This window comes from Didymella exigua, assembly GCF_010094145.1.
Source record: "Didymella exigua CBS 183.55 unplaced genomic scaffold M421scaffold_63, whole genome shotgun sequence".
NCBI lineage: Eukaryota > Fungi > Ascomycota > Dothideomycetes > Pleosporales > Didymellaceae > Didymella > Didymella exigua.
In genome coordinates, this window is record NW_022984837.1 from 76,276 (window position 1) to 100,652 (window position 24,377).

General features: G+C 51.3%; 4 protein-coding genes across 4 annotated transcripts; 2 read left to right on the forward strand and 2 right to left on the reverse strand.

Moving 5' to 3' along the window:
* Positions 1-7,195: 7,195 nt before the first annotated feature.
* M421DRAFT_10366 (uncharacterized protein) lies at positions 7,196-16,703 on the reverse strand (the record flags this gene model as incomplete). Its single annotated transcript, XM_033586923.1, has 10 exons — positions 7,196-8,750; positions 8,809-8,929; positions 8,987-11,941; positions 12,003-12,223; positions 12,286-15,067; positions 15,159-15,485; positions 15,552-15,777; positions 15,857-15,948; positions 16,009-16,129; positions 16,194-16,703. 10 exons carry the CDS (start codon positions 16,701-16,703, stop codon positions 7,196-7,198), a joined length of 8,910 nt encoding a protein of 2,969 aa, XP_033442913.1.
* A 1,651-nt stretch (positions 16,704-18,354) lies between these two features.
* On the forward strand, positions 18,355-19,908 carry M421DRAFT_426672 (GroES-like protein). Its single transcript, XM_033594467.1, has 3 exons — positions 18,355-19,145; positions 19,216-19,327; positions 19,401-19,908. The coding sequence occupies exons 1-3, from the start codon at positions 18,598-18,600 to the stop codon at positions 19,815-19,817; spliced, it is 1,077 nt and encodes a 358-aa protein (XP_033442914.1). The 5' UTR covers positions 18,355-18,597; the 3' UTR covers positions 19,818-19,908.
* Positions 19,909-21,213: 1,305 nt separating this feature from the next.
* Positions 21,214-22,229, forward strand: M421DRAFT_426673 (uncharacterized protein). Its single transcript, XM_033594468.1, has 2 exons — positions 21,214-21,323; positions 21,381-22,229. The coding sequence occupies exon 2, from the start codon at positions 21,387-21,389 to the stop codon at positions 22,116-22,118; it is 732 nt and encodes a 243-aa protein (XP_033442915.1). The 5' UTR covers positions 21,214-21,323; positions 21,381-21,386; the 3' UTR covers positions 22,119-22,229.
* Positions 22,230-22,277: 48 nt separating this feature from the next.
* M421DRAFT_352071 (cytochrome P450) lies at positions 22,278-24,338 on the reverse strand. The gene is made up of 5 exons (XM_033589578.1): positions 23,317-24,338; positions 23,070-23,257; positions 22,919-23,001; positions 22,680-22,861; positions 22,278-22,600 (listed from the first exon to the last, which is right to left on the reverse strand). The coding sequence occupies exons 1-5, from the start codon at positions 24,225-24,227 to the stop codon at positions 22,438-22,440; spliced, it is 1,527 nt and encodes a 508-aa protein (XP_033442916.1). The 5' UTR covers positions 24,228-24,338; the 3' UTR covers positions 22,278-22,437.
* Positions 24,339-24,377: the final 39 nt, after the last annotated feature.

Genomic DNA, 24,377 nt, shown 5'->3' on the forward strand with positions numbered 1-24,377 from the left:
ACACCATCACTACTGCCTTTGCTGCAGCTGTAGACCACCACACAGAGAGCTACAAAGATCCTGAAGAAGCTAGGATCGCAGCAGAGCTGCAGCAGAAGGTTATCCAGGCTCTGACCTCCCTTTCCCCAAGCAACTCAGCTACCAACTTCCGCCGGAGCAGTGACACCAGCCACAGCTACCCAGGCAGCCAACACCCAGGCCGCCGCTCCTGGGCGGACGTAGCGAGAGACCTAAAAATCTCAGTGCCAAACGACAGGGGTAGTAGCCGACCCCTCAACACAGCTAGACCCCACCCTAGCCTGCCGTCTAAGCCTAAAGAGGACTGCCGCATCTTCGTCCAAATCTCTAACCTAACAGGGTGAATACAGCAACCCTCCCCCTTTGCAGTAAGGCAGGCTGTATGCAGGAGCATAGAGGGAATCACCCTCTAAGACATCCCTACTGCATCACTAATCAATACTGGCTGGGCGCTCACCCCAGCTAACAAGACAATTTGGGACTAACTTATGACCTAAGTAAACCAGGAGCATATTCTAAATACTCTAGATGGTGATGCTATTAGGACCCCAGAGCGCTGGATCAACTACGCAGTCTAAGGAGTACCTAGCTCCTTCCACACTCTAGATAGGACAGAAATTCCTACTACCACTCAGCTAGTGGAAGATGAGGCCTGCTCACAGACAGGCAAGCAGCTAGTTAGCTGCAGGACCTCACGACACGGAGCTAACCAACAGGGCCTCACAACATAGATTGTTTCCTATAAAGAGCCAGTCCGCTTGTTTAGGCTTTTTAGAACCAGCGCGTTCTTAAAAGTAATTAATAAACACCCTACAATACAGCAACACAACCCAGGCTGCCAAGGCTATTGTAACCCTGCCTGCTGCACCAGAGTAGCACGCTGCGTGCACTGTGGAGATTGCACAGACAGGCACGAAGGACTATATAGGGACAACTGCCCCTATAAAACCAAGTGTGCTAATTGCCAGGGTCCACACCTAGCTAGCCATACAAACTGCCTAGCAGCCCCCCGCCAGGTACACAGACACCTAATAAAGCCTACTAAGACTAAACTAAAAGCTATCCATCAAGCAGGCAAATTAGCATATCAACACTTGTACAGGACAGTTAAGGAAACCATTAACTAGGCAACACAGCAGCATGTAGCAACATCTACCCAGACCTAGCAGGCGGCATTACCCTACCCTCTAGCTCAGAGGCGCGAACTAGAAGAAGAAAGCAGAGCAGCTTCTGCTAGAACAACAAATGTCTCCCAGGCGCCCTCTTCTACTACTAATAGAGAAAAGAGACTAAGGCGAGCAGCTACTAGCCGCAAAAGCCTTAACTTAGCACAGATGTCGGCTAGCAGCATGTACCCACAAGTTGCTGCCCACACCGACTCGTCTACCTCTGAGAGAGAAGACACAAGCATAAGTGACGACCCGCTATCCTCATGCTAGAACAACCTAACAGCACCCTAGCCTACAATAGGCAACAACAGCCCAGCATACAGAACAGACCACTCCGCGTGTGCTAGGCCAATGTTGGTAGAAGCTCTCCCTGCCATATCACAATACTAGAAGTTGTATTTTAGAGGGGCATAGACGTCGTATGCGTTTAAGAGCCCTTCACCTGCGCTAACTCAAGAACCTCTACCTACCTAGGATATAGATACTTTGCACCTATCAGCACCTAGAACACGCCTAGTGCGACAGGTTCAAAGCGTCCTAGAGTAATAACGTATGTCTGCAAAAGACGCCACCTGCATTTCTAGACTAGAGAAAGCCTTAACCACCTAGACCTGCTCTAGGTGGTTGTGAACAGAGTCTCTATTCTAAACTGCTACAGACAGGCACATAACTAAGACGTCCTCTAATATGTTACGCACCTAACACCTCCTAAATACTGTCTTATAGGGGGAGACTTCAACCTTAAACACAAAGCCTTTAAACCTAGCGTTGCCACAACTAACAGTGGAATTAAGTTAGCTAGATAGGCTACTGCTGTGTCTATAGACTATATTAGTATTCCTAGATAACTAACATACTAAGCAGGCTATGTTATTAACCTTACTTTCTCCAACGTCCTATTTACCTAATTAGCAGTAGACGCTAGCATGCACAGTGGATTAGACTATAAGACAATAGTCATGTCTATCCCTACCTCTATAATAGGTACCTTGTACCTAGATTAGCACTACTACAGAGTCCTAGAGACAAGCATACCTAAGTTTACTAGACTAGTAGAAATAGGCGTCTAGAGCATTCCAGACCTGCTTACAGCACAAGACAGAGCACAACTAGACTAATGTGTCACACTACTAACAGAGACAATCCAGCACTCTATACAGACAGCAGGCAAGCCTGACTACAAAGAAGAGCGCGTAGCGCCATGGTGGACTACAGAGTGCAAAATCGCCTACCAAAGGCACAAATGTGCAAAAAAGCAATGCTCTAGTAGCTCTCTACTAGAAGAGACCTAGATCTTTAAGACTACAGTCTAACAGGCTAAAAAGCAATATTAGAGACATGTTATAGACAACACTAAGGATAGCAAAGAACTCTTTAGGGTTATTGCCTAGCACAAGCTTATACTAGAGAATTAGGATGTGCCTCTAGTAGTTAACAGCACAACTGTATTAGATCCTCTAGAAAAAGCAGAGGCCCTCTAAGAAGAAGTCCTCAACTAATACACAGCAGAAGACGACCTCAACTACTACCCAGACTAAGAAAGTGCAACGCCTCTCCCATAGAGCACACACATCTCTCTAGAGGAAGCCAATCGAAACACGATAGCGGTATCTAGCACCTCCCCAGGCACTGATCGCTCTACAGTAAGACTGCTCTGTGCCTGCTAGGTGCAAGTTAGAGAACTTATACGACGGATCTTCCAGCAGTGCCTTAAACTCAACTACTTTCCTGCACAATGGAAGCTGGCAGAAGTAGCCATGATACCAAAGGCAGGGAAGAGAGACCAGAGATCACCCAGATCCTGGAGACCTATAGCACTCCTCTCCTGCATTGGGAAAGGGCTTGAAAGAACAGTGGCTAGGAGAATCGCGTAGACTGCTATAACCCACAAGATCCTTAGTCCCCAACACAGAGGCGCCCTTCTAAAACGCTCTGCAGCTGATCTAACTGCAGCATTCACCCACAACACAGAAGCTGCGTGGGCACAAGGACAGCATGTTATAATAGTTACCCTGGACGTACAGGGCGCTTTTAACGCCCTCCTTAAGAACTGTCTACTACACTAGATAGTCTAACAAGGATAGCCCTAAAGAGCGCTCTTATTTGTAGACTCTTTCCTTACAGAACAAAGGGTACAGGTCCGCCTTAGACAAGCCATTACCCCTAGCTACCCAGTTGCCTGCGGTACACCCTAAGGATTACCCCTCTCCCTAGTACTGTACACACTGTACCTAGCTGAACTGCTGTTAATAGATACAGAGAGAAGATTCGGATATGCAGACGATGTGTGCCTATACTGGGCCTCACACTCTCTAGACAGGAACGTTAAGCTCCTAGCAGCTGACCTAAGACAGATCAGGGCGTGGGGCAAGGCCAACAAGGTCACGTTTGCTCCAGAGAAGCAAGAAATGATCCACCTTACTAGACAGCGAGGCATCTACGCGCCGCCCTGTATAGTAGACGAGTAGCTTACTATCAACGCAATCTCCCTAGGCAGAGAAAACACTAAGCCTGCCCTCTAGTGGCTTAGGGTCTAGTTTAACTGCAGACTGACCTTTAAGTACCACGTGGCCACACGCGCTGTAAAAGCTGCCCAGGTAGCTTTCTACATCCGCAGCCTGGCAAGGACGACCTACGGGCCACCAGCCAGCTCACTGCGCAAGGCAACTATCGCCTGCATATACCCCTCTCTTCTGTACGGAACGGAGTGCTGGTACAGAGGCCGCACTAAGCCACCGCGCACGCTTAAGCCTGGCAGGCCGCTAGAAGCTAGCACCCACGTGGGATGGCACATAACGGCCATAGACAAAACAATAGCAATAGCAGCAAGGGGCATCCTTCTAGTGTGGAGAACAACTCCTACTACCACGCTCTTCTAAGACGCTAGACTACCCTCTGCCACAGTAGCGCTAGAAGAAGCTAAACTAAGGTTTGCAGCATATCTCCGCACTATAGATGCAGACCACCCCCTTACCAGGCGCACAGTAATCCCCAAGGTGACTAGAGGCAAGGGATATAGGCAGCTCCAGCGAACCCAGACCAAGGTCTAACAGCTAGGAGCCCTTCTGCCTAAGATACCTAGGACGACACTAAACCTCCCTTACTACTCTCCTAGCTGCTGAACAGACCCAACGCTAGGCGCAGACAAGAAGAAGGCAGCTAAAGCCTTTAAAGAATAGTGGGCCTAGCTCCTACTGTTAGACGTTACTATCTTCTTAGATAGCTCTAAGCAGTACACAAAGGAAGGAGAGAAACGTGTAACCTATAGGTTCGCAGTGTACTAGAACAGAAAATAACTACACAGAGGACGCAGGTCACTTAACCCTACGTCACACGTCTTTAACGCGGAAGCAGTAGGAGCATGGAGAGGCCTCCAGCACACAATAAGGCAACCAGCCCTCCGCACCTGCCGAATCTGGCTGTGTATAGACAGCACCTCCGTCATATGGTGCCTGAGGGGGAGCCCATCTTCTACCTCACAATGGGCCTTCCTCGAGTGCCAGGGCGTGATGGAGACCCACGACGTCTCTATTAGGTGGGCTCCAGGGCACTCTGACATCGAAGGAAACGAAGCGGCAGACAAGCTAGCCAACTTAGAAGCCAGCCAGCCCTCGCTCCCTACTGGAAAAGCTGCAATGCCTACACTCTCAGGCATAAAAACTACCGCACAACAACTCCTAATTAGCACACAATAAAAATGGTGGTTAGACAAGAGGAGAACACTCTCTAAGTGGTACAAAGGCTAGAAGCTAGACTACGCACTACGCAGGAGTTTAGCTGAACTAGACCTGCTAAGAGCTATCCTAGCCAAGCTCCTCTCTATCCAATCTAGGCACAGAGACTTTGCCTAGTACTATTAATAGCTTAACCACACTAACGCAAAGCTCACCTGCTCGTGTAGGTGTGACAAGACACTAGAGCACCTTGTACTCTGCTGTAAGACTCTAGGGTCTTTTATCTAATAGCCACTACGACCACCTACACCACCATCAAGCTGCAGTAAAGGCCTGGCATACCTTGCAGAGCTGTTAATAAATCTAGAGGCCTTTAGAGCTTTTCTCTAGATTACACAGTACTATACTAAGGTCTGCCAGCGGTAGCTATCCTAGCTAGCAGCAACAACAGACTGTTGTATTATGCTGACTCTGTTCTATCTGCAGCTGCAGGTCTAACAGAGCAGTAATAGACAACCTCTATCTATACTAACTCTCTCTTTTTAATCTACTCTCTATCTCCTATATAGCACCTAAATACCTCTAAACACACACAAGGGTTCTCCCCTATTACGTCTATACTACTTAGTCTCTCTAACAGGAAGGAGAGCTATAGCTAGAAATAGTAGAAATACTCGCACATGCAAGAAATACTTTCTAGGGTAGCGCAACAGCACTGTAAATCCATAGCTCAGCACGTCCTACATGCCCTTTGGGAGGCAGGATGGTGGACTTAATCCCCATCCTTCGGACGAAAATCAATTCCAACCAATCCAACCAACCAATCAGATCTCAGCCTTAGCACGTGATTACATTAACCACATCAGCAAACAGACCTTCTTACCAGCCTTTAAAGTAGCTTTTAAGAAGGCGTTTACAAGAGAGAATGCTTGCGCAGGGTTTTAAGGCGCTAGATTGTCTCTACATAATCTACAGGCTGTGTTATCAAAGCTGGATGTGCAGCTGCGTACGCAAACTCCACCACAGCAAGTCAACGCTGCTTGGGAGGCAAAAACACCACGCAACGCTAAAGAAATAGAGGCGCAATTAACACTAGTTTAAAACAGGATAAAAATCTATTAAGGGTCTCTAGCAAGTTCACTTAATAAGCAGGTGCAGTAGCTAACAAAAGGCGCGCAGTAGATAGCTTATAAGATAGTGTTAATGCGCGCAGAGATAGTGCGCCTTAATACTACTACTAAAGCAGCAATAAAGTATAAAAGTTGCAAGAGACGCTATGTACAGGCAGAGGAGATATTAACAGTTAGCGAGGTATTAGACTTAATTGCTGAAAGGGAGGGTGGCAGATGTGAGGAGGGTAAGGAGCTGGCGAAGAGGGTGCGCGCAGGGCAACGCTGTGGCTGTTGCAGTGAGATTAGGCACAACTCTTGCACCTGTAAGGTAGAAATTAAGGATATAAATAACAGTGACGCTTCTAAATAATACTATACTATTGCAAGAGTACAAAATTTGTGTTGTGGTGCTAAGCTACGTCGCTGCGCGTACGCCTCGCTGGTGTTCGTGGGGCGCTCACTGAGGTGGGGCGCTCACTGATAAAACAGGTTACCCAAGATCTCGTCAAGCATATACTCTGGCTCACAGTACGAGCATCCGACAGCTCTCTTGTAGTCATACTTGCGATTAAACTTGACTTTAAGCTCTGGGTGTTGCTTAACAAACATACTAGGCTAGTTTGCGCTAATAGGGCCCAGATTACGCTCAGCGCGCAAAGAATTGGCCATAGTAGCCACATCTAAGAGCTAAGGGGAATTTCCTCGCGCATCTAGCTTAAGAACATGTTTAACAATCACCTTCTCCTTGTTATTATCCAGCTTCTGCAAGTTGGCCATAGAATCTGCTTGTGAAGGTCGCCTAGTGTGTTGGTTGCTTATTGTATTTTAAGGGACCCTGTAGATAGCTGCAGCGCGTCGCTGGGAGAGGGTCGCGTCTTGTTTAAGAGCCTGGAGCGCAAGCTGTATCTAAGCTTCCTTTGACGCGTCTAAATGGTGGTGTTAAGGAGACATTAGTGCAGGAAGGATAGTTGGGTGGGGGCTTGGCAAAAGTGACCAACTCGTCCGGTGACCGACTCGTCCGTGGGGTACGTTAGAGGGAGGTAACAAAGTATATTTCAAAGTCGATGGGATGTGAATCACGAGTCCGTGCACGGTATGTGCACGATGATGATAAATTACGTTACAATCGCTCTCTACGGTTTGCTCAATACAACAACCTTCTTCCTTCTTTATGTCGTCTTTCCTCTCGTACATCTGAAAGAGCTTACAAAACTCTGTCTACTCATTGCTTAGACACAGGCAGCTTCGTGTTCTCGGAGAATATGGCCAGGATCGCCTCGTAGGCGTCCAGGCATGCCTTGGGGTCCTCCTCGCCATAAAGATAGCTTTGCAGCTTGACCGTCACGAGTGGCTCCTTGGCCGGGTCGTCCGACATCTCCAGAACGATATCATGCGGCGTCCGCTCGCGGGAGGCCCAGATTTCAGTGAAGAACGCCCCACCAAGACGTCCCGTCTCCGCAGCGCCCTGTCTATAGTCAAAAACGGCCTGGAAAAGCGGCGCGTGCTGCAGCTCCACCGAAGACGATTCGAGACCCAGACGATCGAGCGTGATACCGTACGGCACGCGCGAATGCCGCATAGCCTTGCGCATACACTCCTTGACGGACTCAAGCTCGTCGGCGAACGTCTGAGACGGCTCTAGGGACGCCATGCGGACCGGCAGCAGGTTAGCGAAGAAGCCCATGGTCGAGACGTCCTGAATACTCGTACGGTTGGCGTCGGCGATACCAATGGCCACGTCCTTGGCGTTGGCGAGGCGCTCCAGGAGGATGTGGTACGCCGCGAGGTAGAAATGCATGGGCGTCACACCCTTGAACTTTTTGCAGCGCTCCCGGATACGAAAGGCGAGCACCGCATTGAGGCGTAGCATGCCGACGTGTTGTTTCCAGGTAATGCGGTCGTCCTGGGTACGTTGCTTCTGCGCGTGTGGAAGAGAGAGGATCGGTAGGACGGCGGGGATGCTGTCGTACATAGAAGTCCAGTAGGCGATGTCAGCATTCATCTGACCGCTCTCAACCTCGGATCTCTGGCGGATCGCAAATTTGGAATACTGCGGCGGCAAGGACAGCTTCGCGCCGTCATATAGCTGGCCGATCTCGTCCAGGAAGTTCTGCGTGGTCGAGCCGTCACCGACAAGGCGGTGATAGCCGATGACGAACAAGTGCTCGTCTTTGCCCCAGTAGAAGTCGGCAATCTTGAGGCCTTCACCAGCAGCAAGGTTGTACTCCTCGTTTTCCAACTCTCTGTACGCGTCTTCGGCCGCAGTGCGATCGCTTACTGAGACGAAGCGCACACGAGGCGACGGGGCAGTTAGGATGGTCTGCTCGCCGTCGGAAGTGAAAGCTGTGTGGAAGATTTCGTGTCGACGGAGAGATGCATTCAGCGCATTTTCCAGTCTTCCGTGGTCGATCGGGCCCTTCATGAACACGCCGATGGTGTTGTGGAAGATGGTCGGGTCGTTGGAGAGCTGTTTCAAAAGCTTCCAAGAGTGCTCCTGGGTGAGGGACAACGATAATTGGCGAGGACCGTCCGTCTTGCCATATACGTCGCAGTCATCGGCTCTCAGGCCAGAGATCGACGTGGCGTTGGAAGAGTCGAGAGGCATGTCGCTGCCGTTGGAGCTGTCTTCGTGACTGACGCCGATCATGTCTGTGGAATCGACGAGGGGGATGGCGGCTAATGGGAGTCGTCCTGCAGCCTCCTCGGCAAGTTCAGCGATGGAAGCACCGCTCACAACCCTCAGCAATGGGATGTCGATCATAAGTGTTCTGGAGAACCTGTGAATGTTAATGAATAATCTCGAATATCTGCGTGTGGGGGTATGGAGGTACGCACCATGATCCGACTGTAATAGCACCGAGAGAGTCAACGCCCTGGTCGATAAGGGGAGCCGTAGCTTCGAGCTTCTCGTCGGCAGGAATGTGCAGAATGGCACGCATCTTCTGTGAGAGGCCATCTGTTCATATTATCAGTGATAGTTCCGATGCTCTCGAATTGACCGAGTATTGCTTACCGATGATGATGTCCCGGACCTCATCTGCGGTTCTCGCCTTTAGGAGCTGCTCCTTGACCGAGCTTTTGGCACCAGAGCCCCCGTCTGTGTTCAGGCGACTCTCGGGCACCTTGAGGTTGCCGAAGCGGGGATCGTCGTAGAACTTGACGGTGTCCTTGTGGCGGGCACTGAACTCGGGAATGCCCGTGATGATTTCCAGGTCCGAGATCTCGGTGATGGCCACCTTGCCTGAGTCCGAAGTTCGTCGTCCAGAGACGATTGCCTCGCCGAAGAGAGTAAGGAACTCGTCCTCCGAGATTGTGTCTGTGTCGGAAGCCAACTTAAACTCCTCTTCTCTTCCGGTGCGTGATAAGAAGCCAACACCAATCACGGCTCCGATGGCGATGGTCGAAGCTGGCAGACCCATTGCGTGGCGCTTTTGGGCTAGGGCCTGGAGGTAAGAGTTGGCGGCGGTGTAGTTGGCCTGGCCTGGGTTTCCACCAACGGTTGCCACGGAGGAGAACATGATGAAGAAGTCGAGGGGATCGGTCGACGGGCTCGAGAAGCGCTCGTGCAGTATCGAAGCTCCCACGACCTTGGAGTTGACAGGAACGTTCATCATCGAGAGGTCCATGCTTGCTAGCAGGGCATCGTGCAGAACCAACGGACCATAGGCTATACCGCCTATGACGGGCAAAGTCTCTCGGATCTGGGCAAGTCCGGCGTTGATGGACGCCTCCTTGGAAACATCAATGGACAGGGTCGTGATCTGTCCGCCCAGGTTTTCAATCTCCTCCAACCACTTCGGATCGGGCATCTCGGGGTTGCGGCTGGAAATTACAACGTGACGGGCACCGTGTGCAACGAGCCAGCGGGCCAGAGACCGACCGAGAGACCCAGCGAGTCCGAGGAGCAGGTAGGTCTTGTCCTGGGCGAAGAGCTTTCCAGAGTCGATGGCCCGGATCCGGGCCGTCACGCAATCCTCAACCCTCCAATCGACCACCGCCATCATATCCTCCAGGTGCGTAATGCCACTGACTGACTTCACGACGTGTGCGTCGCCCTGGTTATTAGAAGTACCGATAGCCAGAGCCTTTGATACTGAGTCCTCGGTAAGAGGGATCTGCACCGACCGTTGCACGAGTGGTGCACCATGGCTCTGTAAGATGTGTGCAAGACCGAACTTGACACAGAATGGCGGCAGTAGGCTGGCAACACGGCGACCCAAATTGGTGGTGGTGTTGTTCTCATCAGAGAAGTCGTAGAACCCCGACAAGTTTGCCGGCAGAAGCTTCTTGATGTCTGCATCACTCTCGTACGGATGCAGCCTGATCCACGATACAGAAGAAGATGACAAAGACTTTACGGTTGCGAAGTGGACTTTGACGTTTTTCATCTTTGAGATCTCGATGATGCCGTCGATGCAGAAGCTAGGCGGTTCCATGACCAGGATGGACGCACCAGAGACAGCACTGGACAGGACCGTCTGGGCGACGAAACTCGACGCAATTGTGAGCAGCACCGAAGTAGTATCGGTGGTGCTGGCATTTGTGGACAGTGCAAAGACTTGTTGGGGGGGGACTTGGACAATGGAAGCATTGATCTGTGAGATTGCAATGACGGCCTTACCCGTGTTAGTAGCAGTACCCTGCAGGAGGTACCAGTATCCAAGATCTCCCACGCGGATGGCATTGACGAGGGAGAACTTAACGTCAATCACCAGGTCTGTCACTTCAGCGACAGTACCAACAGGGGAGCGAGCCTCCACTGCTTCCAGGTACAAGCTATCTTCCGATGCTTTGAGGGCCACGGGAGTCTTGCGCGAGTCAACCGAAGCCGTGATTGTGCGGCGCTTTGAGTTGAGGCGGTTGTTACGCTCAATGTCGTGCTTGATACGAGGGATGTACGCGCGCCCCTTGGACACGTAGACCTCAGGCTCCAGGGTCCACAGGATCTCGTCCTTGGTGCCGGATGCCTCCTCGAGACGTAACAATTGTTCAGTAAGCCACTGAATGTCTAGGCTGTTGACGTCGTCAACGTCGAGCGACTGATTATGGGTTGCGGGGTACTCGAGGCGGGCTGATCGGAGCATACCGGCCGTCATCGCCTGGTACGGGTTTTCAGTCCAGGCGTTCTCGGTGATCCAGAGGATCGAGCCGGCTAGTTCCAGGAGGGTCTTGATAGACTCGAATCTTGTCTCGTCAATACCCAAGAAGGTCTCCTGGTCTAGTTCAGAGATGACGAGCAAGGTTGACTTTTGTGCGATGGATGCCTTTGGGACATCCTCCAGTCGCTCAAGGCTAACAATGTCCCGGTGAGACAGGAATTGGCGGACCTCACCGAGTATGCGAGCGGACTTAGACGAGCTGCCGCCAACCACCACAATTTGTGGGACCGACTTGTCCGCTGGAGGAGCGGAAAGCGGCGCATCCAGACGCGCCACCTTTGTGTTCACGGCGTGTGTGCAGAAGAGGGTATTGGGGAATATGTTTCCGTGTCTGTCCAAGGTGCGAGTGTCAACGCCGGAGAACCCGGTCTGCTTGAAGATAGCATCCCACTGTTTGATGTCCGCAAAGGGGTCCAGGTCACGGCCCTCGTCCATGCCAGCCCACCAGTCGGGGAATAAGCCGAAGAGGAAACCGACACGGGTATGATCCCTATGCGTAGCTTCGAGAAGCACGACGTGGCCACCGGGTTTCAGGAGAGACCGGACATTGGCCATGGTCTCCGCCAGCTTCGGGGTGGCGTGGAGGACAGAGGACGCGATGACCATGTCGTAGGAGTGCGGCTTGAATCCTTGATCTTCCGGTCTCTTGGTGATATCGAGCTTCTGGAAGGTCATGCGATCCTCGTGAGCCGTAAATAGCTCCTGTGCCTTCTCGAAGAAAGCCGGCGAGATGTCGGTAAAGGTGTAACTGTTGAAACCCAGCTGCGGGATGTCTAGGATGTACTTTGTTGCCGAGGCGGTTCCGCCACCTGCGAAGAGAGTAAGCCTATATCATGGTGGCAAGCGATTGTCCGAGACAGCAAAATTTACCGATTTCAAGAATGTCCATCGTCTGGTAACGATGGCAGAGCTGGCTGACGAGTTCCTGGCCGTATAGCCAACCCGGGCCACTTGTTAGATAACTCGTGTAAAACTCCGTCAGCAAACCGTCGTGGTCCATCCATAAGAACGGATTGCTCTGTTCACGAATCGTCGATAACGTGTTCTCGCTCACTCTCTTTGCCATCTTGACGTGAGGGTGGTAGGAGTTTCTAAGGGAAAACTGGTTAGCGAAGGGGTGCATCATAGCTGAGGGACCCCCAAGGATACTTACTCTATGACCAGCTGCTCAATCTGTTCGCGGGTGTCGTATTCCCAAGATGGGCTATACCACTCGTGCCAGGTGCCCTCCTTCACCTTGGCCGAGACATGCTCATTCCAGTAAATGTATCTCTGGTGAGGTAGCGTCGCATTGGCGCGGTCCTCGTCGGTGAGCTGGCTGACGAAATTCTTCATGTAGAAATAGCAGATGCGCTCGATTATGGGAATAACCTGCTTGTCCTGCTCAGTGGCCCATAGGTCTGGGTTGTCCAGGAGCGCATCCGGCTTCAGGGGGGCCCAGACAGTCTTGGTGAAGGCCTTGTGGTCTTCGGCCTCGGACGGCTTTGAGAGTGGCTTCAGGAGCAGGTTTTCGATGCGGTAGAGGACCCGCTTGTCGTTACCCGCCGCAAATACCGTAGCATCTCCGGCCAGGACATCACCCTTGTCGTACGTGTTGGTCGTTTTGAAATGGACGATGGGGGCCGAGTCGGAGTCTGCAGTGGATACACACAGCGCAGGGACTACGGTGATTCGGTCTATGTGCACCGGGACGTAGATAGACCTCAGACGCTTGTCTCCGGGGGCAGAATATGCTCCCATGATGGTTTGGAACGCTAGATCCATGGAGGCCGGGTGCAGGACGATGGGGCGCGCTCCATCATCGAGACGAGGAAACGCCATGGTTCCGGTAGCTTTCGCATCTGCCCGTCCGAGGTTGTAAACGCAGCGGTAGTCTTTGCTGTAGTCGAAACCCAGTTCGTCCAGCTCACGGTAAAAGTTCTTGATGTTGACCATCGTCAAGTGAGGAGGATCCTCGCCTGCGGGCGGGAGCACGTGATCGACTGATGTCGAGTCTCCGAATGTGACGATGAGCTGACCGTTGGCAGACCTTGAGGGCTTAGATTCTTTAGCAAGACATGAATCGATGCTGAAGCTCAAATTGAGTTGGTCAGGGTCTGAGAGAAGAGTTTCGACCGTAAGGAGGAGTTCTGCAGGGCTGTTCTCATCCTCGAATGTGACGGCCTTATCAATGCTCATGTTGAGAACCTCGAGAAGCTGAATTGCGCGTACACCAGCCACTTGGATAGCAGCCTCCATGGCCATGACGATGTATCCAGCAGCAGGGAAGACAGCCTGGCCTTGGAGCGCGTGACCTTGCAACCACTCATGGTCTCTAGGTCTGATGATATTTTTCCATTGGAAGAACGTGGCCGTGCTCGAAGAGGAGAGAGAACCCAGCATGAGATGAGGAGTAGAAGCGTGCAAGTGGTTCTTAATCGCCCGTGTCTCGGCCCAGTGAGTCCGAGTGTGATCCCATGGGTAACTCGGGAGAATTTTGGCCAAACTTCGCGGGATCCTGTCTGGGGAGACCACCTGGGGGATGAAGCTATTGAGATCAATAACAGCGAGATCCAGGCGCTCCCAAAGGTATCCGAGGGCACCAGCAAAGGCTATCACATCGCTGGAACCGCGTTGCATACAGCCGGTGTAAGGCAGCTCGCCAGCGAGGACTGTCTTGAGGGTCGTGAGACAAGGTGCCTTAAGGGCCGGGTGACAGCCAACTTCGATAGCGGCATCTAGTGACTTATGCTCGATGGCGGCAGTCTCGACGGCCTGCATGAACCGCACCGGAGAGACCAGGTTGTTGTTCCAGTATTCGGCGTTCACGTCGCTAGCCTGCATCCGCTTGTTCTGTTGCACCGACGAGTACCACACGGCAGAAGACCCAGCGCCATCAGCGACATCGCAGCCACAGTCGACCAAGGCTTGGAGGTAGGGCGCTGAGCAGGGGATCATGTGGTGTGAGTGGTACGCCTTGTCAACCTTCAACACGCGAACAAACTTGGACTCGTCCTCCAGGATGCCCTGCATTTCGACAATGGCATCTGCGTCACCGGAGAGGGTAGTGCTGTCTGGCGAGTTGCTGGCCGCAACACAGATCCGGCCCTGGAACATCTCGAGCTCGCAAAGCTCCTGCGCGTCCTCCAGCGACGTGCCCGCCGCCAGCATGGCTCCCTCTCCCCCGTTGGGCGAAGCAGCATGCTTGGACGTGAGACCTCGAAGATAGGCGATTCGAATGGCCTGTGAGGCGCTAATGAAGCCCCCGGCAAAGGCACAAGCGATCTCTCCTGAACTGTGGCCGACTATTGTGGTGAACTCCACACCGGCGGCAGCTAGTAGCCGGACCAGGACAATTTGCACGGCACAGCACAGCGGTTGGGAGAAGCTAGCTTTAGTGACATTCGAGGCTTCTCCTTCAAGCATGAGCTCGGCGTAGATAGTCCAAGCTGGCCGGTACTGAGAGGGTAGAGTCTGTAGGGAATTATCGAGCTCGGCAACGATATCACGAACATGGGGGACAGCCGTGATGAGCGACTTCAGCATACCAGGCCATTGAGCACCCTGTCCCGTGAAGACGCCCAGAAAGCGGGGCTTCCCTTGTCCGGCGTTGAAAGGGCGAAGATTGCGTTCCGGGCCACTGTTTTCTGAGATTGCAGTTTCTAATGCGAGTGTGATTGACTCCCTGGAGTCCCCAACAACAGTTTGGCGGTACGGGAGGACGGACCTCTTGCAGAGAAGTGTCCATAAGAGATCCAGCATGTCAACATCAGGGTTTGACTTCATGAAATGGACGGTCTGTTTCATCAGGCTCTTCAATGAGGACTCCGACTTGGCCGAAACCACAAGAGGCAAAGTATACGCTGCAGAGCTTGAATTTGAACCCTGAGCGGTAGTGCTCGAAGCACTGGGCTTGTACTCCTCAATAATGGCGTGCGCATTTGTGCCACCAAAGCCTGCCGTTTGTTAGTTTTTTTTTAGGGGAGAGGGAGGGGGAGGGGGGGGGCGTAGGGAAGAGCCTAGAGTGTCCGGTGATGAGAGACATACCGAATGAGTTGACACTTGCTCTACGCGGCTGACCGGGTGCCGTCTCAGGCCAGGGCTGTGCCATCTTCGTGATGGACAGGTTGTGGTAGAATGGGGCTACCTTCGGGCTCAGGTTCTCAAAGAGCAGGTTGGGAGGGATGATGCCGTGCTGAACGGCGAGCGATGCCTTGAGCAGCCCTGCAATACCCGCGGTTCCCTCCGTGTGTCCGACAACGGTCTTCAGACTGCCGACGAACAACTTGTCGCCTTCAGAACCAGTGCAGTTGCCAAAGAATGCTCTCGAAATTGCTTCGGCTTCCTGAGGATCACCGGCGGGAGTTCCGGTCCCTAGTATTCGGAAAAGTAAGCCCACGTCTCAATCATGAGAACATACCGTAGGGTTAATCCACTTACCGTGAGCCTCGAAGAATTGGCACCGGTCTTCGGCTTTCTGAGCATCGAGGCCGGCACGAGCATAGGTTTCGCGGATCAAAGTCTCCTGGGCGATGTGACTCGGCATCGTGATACCCGTTGTACGTCCGTCCTGGTTGATGCCAGTTTCACGAATGACGCACTCTATGATATCTCCATCGAGCAATGCTTGACTGAGCGTCTTGAGTACTACTACACAAACACCTTCCTAGAAGTCGCAAAGGCGAGCTTGGTTAGTATGTCGATCGTCATGAGATCTGAAAATTGCTCGTAGATGAGAGACTTACACCTCTGGCGTAGCCGTCGGCTTCAATATCCCACATCCTTGACCTTCCTGTCGGGGATAGCATGCTCAGTTTGCTCTCTGTGATGTAGTTCACTATAAAAATGATCCATCAGCGTTCGGAAGTGAGTGAAAACAAACATCGGGGCATCTTACTGGGGGACAAAATCAAGTTCGAGCCGGCCGCAATGGCGGTCTTGCTCACTCCGCTTCTGAGCTGTTGCACTGCGAGATGCACAGCAACGAGTGATGAACTACATGCGGTATCTACTGTCATCTGCGGGAGAGGTTAGCTCTGATGTTCGCTTCGCCATATCTACCTCTGTTCAGGCGATACTTACGCTGGGTCCATGCCAATCAAAAAAGTATGACAGACGGTTTGATGCGATACTGGTGGCAGCACCCGTCGCGAAGTAAGTTGGGCTATAGTCTATATCGTTGACCTTGATGAGCTCAAAGTCGTGGGTCATGAGACCGACATAAACTGCCGTGTCAGACCCACGGAGATCATGCAATCCGTAGCCTGCCGCGGCCACAGCATCGTATGTGGTTTCAAGCAGTAACCGCTGTTGGGGATCTATACTCTCCGCCTCTCCGGCTTGGATATTGAAGAATGAGGCGTCGAATGCGCGCGGTGTTTGATCCAAGAAGTACCCGTGACGGGCATTTGTGCGGCCATGGTGGGAGCCGTCGGGATGGTAGAATGCGTCAATATTGAACCTATCTTTGGGTACTTCAGACTGCAAGTCTCTCGGTTCCTTCAAAAGATCCCAAAGTTTTGAAGGGCTGTCGACGCTTCCGGGAAACCTGCACGCGCTGCCAGTAACAACAATGGGTTCGCTGGGTGGCATGGTTGAATCTGTCCGACAAAGAGATCAACAAATACGGCTAATCAAACCCCAGCAGGCGGTTTGACTGATGGAACAAAAGGTGTTGAGATATGAGCCAGTTGATTTGGGCAACTGAAAGTCCAAACACCGGGTATTTTTTTACGGAAAGTTGGGGTAGCATCCACTTGTCTACGAAAGGGTATGTCAGCTTGTGCCAGTCAGTGTCAATAGCTTTATATTATTAATCAGACACTCTGCATACATGCGCCGCTGAGAAGCCGAGCGCTATACTAGCAGCGGAACCGGGGGCCTTCGGATCCCAGACTTATCGGCGAACAAGCGCAAGCTTGTGTTATGGTTGGCTGAGCGTTTGTGAAGCGTCTGAGGAGTTGTAGAATTTGCAAATTGTCGCACTCTTTGGTGCGTGAGGAACACTGTGAAGAGAATTGATTTATGATTATCTGCGTCATCTCATCTGCTTACATAGAGGCTATCGGTCAATCTACGGTCAATTGGGAGGTGGTATTATTAACAAAGTTCATGCTTCCAACAGCTGCGCAGTTTGCAACACAAATGCATATTAAATTCCCCGTAAATCTCAATCTCTGTCTACCTGCATGTCTGGCTGTCGCGAAGCAATACTTCATACGTATTGCTTTGCAAAGTAGGGGCTCTTCGTCCCTTATCCGCTCTTTAACCCCTGCCTTGCCTGCACAATTATAAACAATCAAGTCAATCCCAGCAACTCTCGATGTGTGGCTAACTTAATGAGGTAAGATCTAAGCCTATATAGGCAGCTTTCAGACCCAAAGAGGTAATCAATCAAGTCAATCTGCATGTCTTGTTTCCCACTTAATTGATTGTTGACACCTCTGCTTGCTTGGTTTGCACACGGACTAGAACCAGATTTCCTCTGACGCCCTGGCAAGCTTTGCCCTGCGCGCAATATTATCGGCTCAGAATACCCCAGACGTTTGAAGTTTTAGCACAACGCTAGCGCATGGAGCAGCGTCTTAAGCAGGGCACAAAGCTCGGCAGAACGTCTAATTCATGAGGTAATCGAGAACGGCCCGACTGTACATGATTTCTGGTTCAGATAGAACATATACAGGCGTGGCCCCAGCGTCAGCCAGGCCTTAGCCTGGGGTATACCTAAGGCAGTTAGGTAGAATATTATAACAATAGCCCCCTTCTGTTTTGCAGTTTGTCCTAAACTGCACAGGTTTAGCTGTTAGAGCAACGCTACTATACTCCTGTAAGGGATGTGTCAACAACTCCCAGGTTCCGCTGTTGAGTTAACTGTCTGTCACTGCATGCCGAAAAACCTTGTTTGCTGAAACTGACCAATCGGATCACAACGGCTAGACAGAAGTCCATGATCCTTGGAATCCGATTGGTTGTTTTCGGCACATAGGGTTTTTCGGCAAGCAGTGACAGACGTTACAGAGAGATTACGAGCCTCAAAAGTAATACCCACAATAATGACTGACGATATACTACAGTTGGATCTTACCCTATCACGCGACAGTCAAAATCGTAGATTTCCCACAAGTTACAAAACGGACCTATTTTGATCTTTCAACACCGCGCCGAATTGTTGAGCACCGAAACAATCACCGTGATAAGTGCCGACCAATTGCAGAAAATCCCGAAGAAGCCTTTAACCGTTCGGGCAGGAGTTCCTACGGACCGATGATTCGGGCCTCATATTTAATCCCGCTGATTACAGGATTTCTATGATGCAGAGTGGAGCTTGATCGTACACGCACGATCCCCGTCGAACTGGGAGATCGACTAGGACATACAACGCAGACTTATGCAAAACTGGGCGTCTTGCAATCATTCGAGGTACTACATCGAATGCTAGCCCGTGATAATTCTCACTACCCCGATAAGACAACAATTTACCGATAGTATGAGCAAGATTGCAGCAACCTTCACGCCTCCAACCACACAAAAAGCCGTCGTTGTCAACGACAAGGACGAAGTTGTGATTTGGGATGTGGCGCCGTGTCCCAAAATTCCGGCAGACCAGGTCATGGTGCGGGTTGAGGCTGTCGGTCTCAACCCGAGCGACACCAAGATGAGGGGTCCCTTTGCGACGAAATTTGGCATCTTGGGTGCTGACTTCGCTGGCACCGTGGTTGCCACGGGCCAAGACGTCGATCATATCGCAGTGGGAGACAGAGTCTTTGGTGCCCAGAACGAGATGTTCAGGACCACGCCGGAACGCGGTGCTTTCTGCGAGTACGCTGTGACCCGAGGCAAGATGTGGGCAAAGATTCCAGACTCTTGGAGCACCGAGGCCGCTGCTTCTCTGCCCGTGGGCGTGAGTACCGCCGGTATAGCGATGAAGCTGCTCGGGTTGCCGTTGCCAGGCCAGAAACTCGCGAAGCCCTCTCATGTCCTGGTCTACGGTGCCAGCACAGCGACAGCGACGATTGCGATGCAAATGCTGAACCTGTAGGTGGCAATCTCTAGTCTTTGGCTACCAATCTGTGAAGCAAACATCTGACCATTCTCCTACTCATAGCTCCGGTCTCATCCCCATCGCCGTCTGCTCACTCAGGAATTTTGACTTGGCCAGAAAGAATTTCGCTAAAGAGGTTTTTGATCGGCACGACAAGGACCTCGCGCAAAAGATTGTAAGTCACCAGTACATGGAGAGCTTGGCCACACTCCAGTCGAGACATGATAATTAACTACTGGTCCGTCTAGAAAACATGTACCAAGGGCAATCTGAAGTATGCTTTAGACTGCATTACGACCGTAGAGTCCACCGCACTTTGCTATGCCGCTATCGGTCGTGGCGGAGGCAAATATGTGTCTCTCGACCCGTGGCAAGAGCACGTTGCGTCTCGGAGGGTGGTGACCGCCGATTTTACAGTCGGACCCCGAATTTTCGGGGAGGGTTGCACCTGGCCCGCGCCGTATAAAAGCGACCCATCGGAGGAAATGCGTACTTTTGGCATATCTGTGTGGGAATCTGTCGAGAAGTTGGTCCAGGAGGATAAGCTACAACATCACCCGTTACGTGTACTGGATGGCGGTTTCGAGGCCATCTTGGCTGGGATGGACATGGTAAGGAACAAGGTCCTCTCAGGCGAGAAGGTTGTTGTACGAATGAACGCTTGAACGTAAAAGTTCTTAGCTCGAAAACGATGGCAATGTATGCTTCTTCTGTTGTCTTCCGTACAGCTCACAAAAATTCATCCCAAGATTTCTGTGCACCCAGGGTTCCCACACAGCGTACCACAATGCGCACTCCACCTTCATCACGCGATAACTCAAAAGTGCATCCAGCATGGCTCCTCGCGAGGCTGATATACAAATTGCTAGCAGGAATCTTCAATCTGGTGTTTACAATGCTCCTAAGTTGATCATATGTACACTGCCTACCCCTAGGCAAATCAGGATAGTTTACCTCAATGTAGTGTTTCATCTGATTCCAGATAAGCTCAATTAGATTGAGGTCTAGCGAGTACGGTGGCCAGTAGATAGGATGAATACCTCTTTCTTAGAGCTCAGAAAGGGTGTATCCTGCTGCATAACCTAGAGCTGAATCCTGCATGAACTGAAGCTCTAGGTTAAGGCTTATCTACCCATGGATTAGTGGTACAATCCTTTCACAGTAACTCTCTTTGTTGATTGTCTTCTACTCTTTCTCCCAGAAGAGGGAGGGGCCTTTTGTTGCGCCAGGAAAGCAAGCCCAAAACATCCACCCACGCTTTTTAGGTACCTTGTCAATTACACACGTAGGGTCAAGCACCTCCCTAGCTATCCAAGTTGCCCATCTCCTATGGTAACGCCCTCTAATTATCCAGGTCTCTCGTCACTCCATAGTATTCTCCACCACTGCTAAGGCTCCTAATTAATATACCATTGTGCCCACTGCAAGCAATTATCCATAATAACTTTTGTAAGAGGTGGCTTAGCACAGGCAACACACCGTGTGTACCCTCTCCTTTGTAAGTCCCAGCAGACAACGTGCTCTGTAACCCCCTAGGCCTTAAAAGGGCCGTTAGCAAGCAATTGACAGCTCATTTAACGCGTGCGTCGTGAGCTTCGGGTGTAGGCCTCAAGCTTATTAACTTGGGCATCTGTAAGGGCTCATGGGCAATCACTGCGTTTTCTTAGAGTAACCTGATTGCTAGTAGCTGCCCAGGCAACTTGTCTCTCGGTGATATGGAGGAGGTTGGCAATGTTCCTGTAGATATGCCCAGCCAGTCTGAGAGTCTGTACTTGAAGGCGTTGATCCCGGCTGAGGTGCTAGCTGTGGGTAGGTGGTGGCGTTGAAGCTTGGGTAGACATCATGAGAATGACACGTGGATGCAGCATAAGACAGGTCAGCATTGTGTTATATACAAAATTAGGAGGTATTCGGTGCAATCTAGTCAGGAGAGCCATTCCGCGTCATCCGACAGGCACCCCTGCATTGCCCGCCCCACTCACAAAATTATGCCTGCTACCATAGTACATTAATAACGAGGCGGCACGCTACCATCTCTGGAAATCGTCTTCTTCATACACACCTCTTGGGTTCTGTACCAATTGTTCCATATCTTTTGCATTCGAAATTCGAAGGGAAACAACAGACGCTAGTGAGAAGTCGATTCCGTGCATAATCCAAAGTCTATCTCCGTTAGTCCATTCGTGTAAGATGGGTGGTCCTGCAAGTACGAACTAACCAAATAATAGCGAAGCATGAATAAATCTTTGAATAAGTCACCCTCCAAGGCAATCCTTTGCTTGCACGGCGGTGGGGCGTCACCAGAAATTTTCCATTTCCAGCTCGCCAAATTCCGCATGGCGCTGAAAGATGAATTCGAATTTGTATACGCCACTGGTCCACACATCGCAGTGCCAGGTCCTGATGTCCTTCCTTTCTTCGCCGGTATGAAGTCATTTTATTCTTGGTTCCGCAAGGAGGCGCGAAACACCGACGAGGAGGTCGCGGTGTTCAACGAAGCGGTCAAGATCGCGGTGGAAGACTGGGATCGCGAGAACCCGACCGTTAACATCGTGGGAGTCCTCGGCTTCTCACAAGGCGGGCTGGCGAGCACGGTCTTGCTCTGGGAGCAAGAGATGAGGCTCCTCCCGTGGCTACCCAGGTTGGAATTTGGAGTACTGGTTTGCTGTGCGTACAGCGACGTGGCGACAGAGTACATCCGCAAGATGTCAGAAGATGGCAAGATTGGGCGCATCTCGGTACCTACTTTACATATTCACGGGAGCCAAGACTGCAACCTTGGACAGGCAAGGGACACTCTTGCGACGCACTATTCTCAGAAAGCCGCCAAAGTCATCAATTTTGAGGGCGGGCATCATATCCCTCAGAGATTTGAGGATGTTCAGAAGATGACGACCCAAATTCGTCAACTAGTCGAGGATCTGTTAGATTGTGATGGGTTATCAAGGACAGTAAATTGTCGGTGAAAGTGGATTGTGTTCTTCTGTTGTTGTTCCCTTGTGGACGCGTAGCATGTTTCCTGACTTTTATCTATTATCGTATCACGTGACGTGAGGCACATGTTATTTCAGCCGAGGCTAGTGGTGAGCTGGTCGCCACCCCCAGGCCTACCCTGCTGTCTACTAGCCTAAACAGAATCCTTTCTAGAAGACAGAGTACCAGAGCTCTGCTTTAACAGACAGACTAAGGAGCTACAGGAAACCTTATAGACCGACACCTGAGAAGTAAGGGAGAACCAAGAATTGAACCAAGCTCTGACGCATTTTAATCCAAGTTAGACAACGTTCACGAAGATTTCCTCGTAGACAGCTTTATGGGAAGATCGTCTTTGAACCACAGAGTCCAACATTTCTGGTTTTCCATCCACCTCTCGCTTTCCGGGCACAGCTCCAGGTCAAAGTGGAACAAAAGGTTGGCGTAGATGAGACGCATCTCTTGCAATGCCAGACTACCCGAGCCCACAGTATCAGCTGCCAGTTACAATTTGATGGAAGAAAAGGGGATTTAGAGGGGGCGCAATAGCTTACTTCTTGCCAATACAAGCGCGAGGCCCGGCGCCAAATACCTGAAATACGCTGTGCCTGTCGTATGCTTGATACTCTTCGTAGCCAGGCTCGCCGGGAATCCATCGCTCAGGAACAAATGCGTTGCCATCTTTCCAGTATCGCGAGGTCCTGAAGGCTGTCCATGTCGCAATCGACATTTTTGTCTAGAATTCCAGCCCAATCAGCGATGGTCAAATTGGGACGAGAAAAGAATTGCTTACATCTTCAGGAAGGAGATGGCCAAGAATGGTGTTGCCGCCTTCGCCTATGACGCGCATACCTCCCGTGGGAACGGGGGGGTGCACTATGGTGACTCGTCAGCGCTGCGTAACAATAGTCTTGTACACTATGGGCTAGTGGCTCGATAGTTACATCTGAGGCATTCAGTCAAGCAAGCTTGGAGATACGGCATCTCCCTCAAAACTTCGCCGGTGAGCTGACTCGAGTCACTGCTCAGCCGAATCTCCTTCACAAGCCGCTGGAGCTTGGGTGGGTTCGTCAGCAGGAAATATGTGAGTGCACTCAGTGCAGTCGCTGATGTCTCGGTGCCCACTATCATACTGTACAGTGCAAGCGTTAGTAGATTGTGATAACATCGCGTGCCGCATGCATTGCTCACAAGTTGTTGGCATTGTTGTTCATTTCGGTACGACTCAAGGCGTTGGGTCCCTCGGCTCTCAGAACAAGTCCCCAAATGTCATTTCTTGCGTCGGCACCCTTCTCCAACCGCTTGGTGACGCGTTCGTGGGAGCTTTGGACATGCAAGGCGGCAGCCTTCTTGTCTTGCGCCGGCTGGAATAGGTGCCAGAAGTATGATAGCACAGGGTACGGCCTGAGTCTCGCCCTAATGATCATCCTCTTGAAGTTCACCGAAACGGCGTCAGTCCATGCGTTGGGCCCGCCCTTTTCGAGGCAACCCAGCGACTCGCCGAATGCTAGATCAGCCATGATGTCGAACGTGGCGAAGTTGAATAGCTGAACGGCATCCATGACGGTGCTTTCGGGAGAACCCGCACCTTTTTTAATTTCACGTCGTACGAGATCGACCATCTGGCGCGCGTATAGCGAAAGCATGGGCTCCTGCTTGGTGATAGCGCGGTCGCTGAACGCATTGCTAAAAATCTTGCGAAGGCGTTGATGCTCGGGACCGTGTGATGACGAAATGGAGTAGCTTCCGTTAGAGAAGAGGTTTTTGCTGTTCTTCCTCTCCTTGGGATTGGCCTTGCGAGTTGCTGTAGCGTGTCCGTAGATATCCTTCCATGCTTGAGGAGCGATGTAGCTCAGGCGGTTGGGCTCGACACGGACGACATCTCCGTACTTGTGATGCAGTCTATCGAGCCATCTAACAGCATCGCCGGCAATGAAATGATAAATGTGTAATAATGGGGAGATGGCTGCTAGGCGGGGACCTGGATATCTTGCCAGAGGATGAAAAAACAGATTTTGAATGGAACGAAGGATCGCAACGGCTAGGAAAAATACTACGAGTACAAGACCGAGTAAGGCTACCGACGACAAGAGAGACAGCATTTTGGTATCTGCGTCAGGGCTTCAGAGCAGTGCAGCCAGTTGGTGTGCGATATGCCGCCTCATTCGAATGATAATAACTCGATTTTACTGCGCTTCAGATGAGAAATTCTCCCTCGACTCATACGTGGACGGAGCAGCTTCGGTGATGGT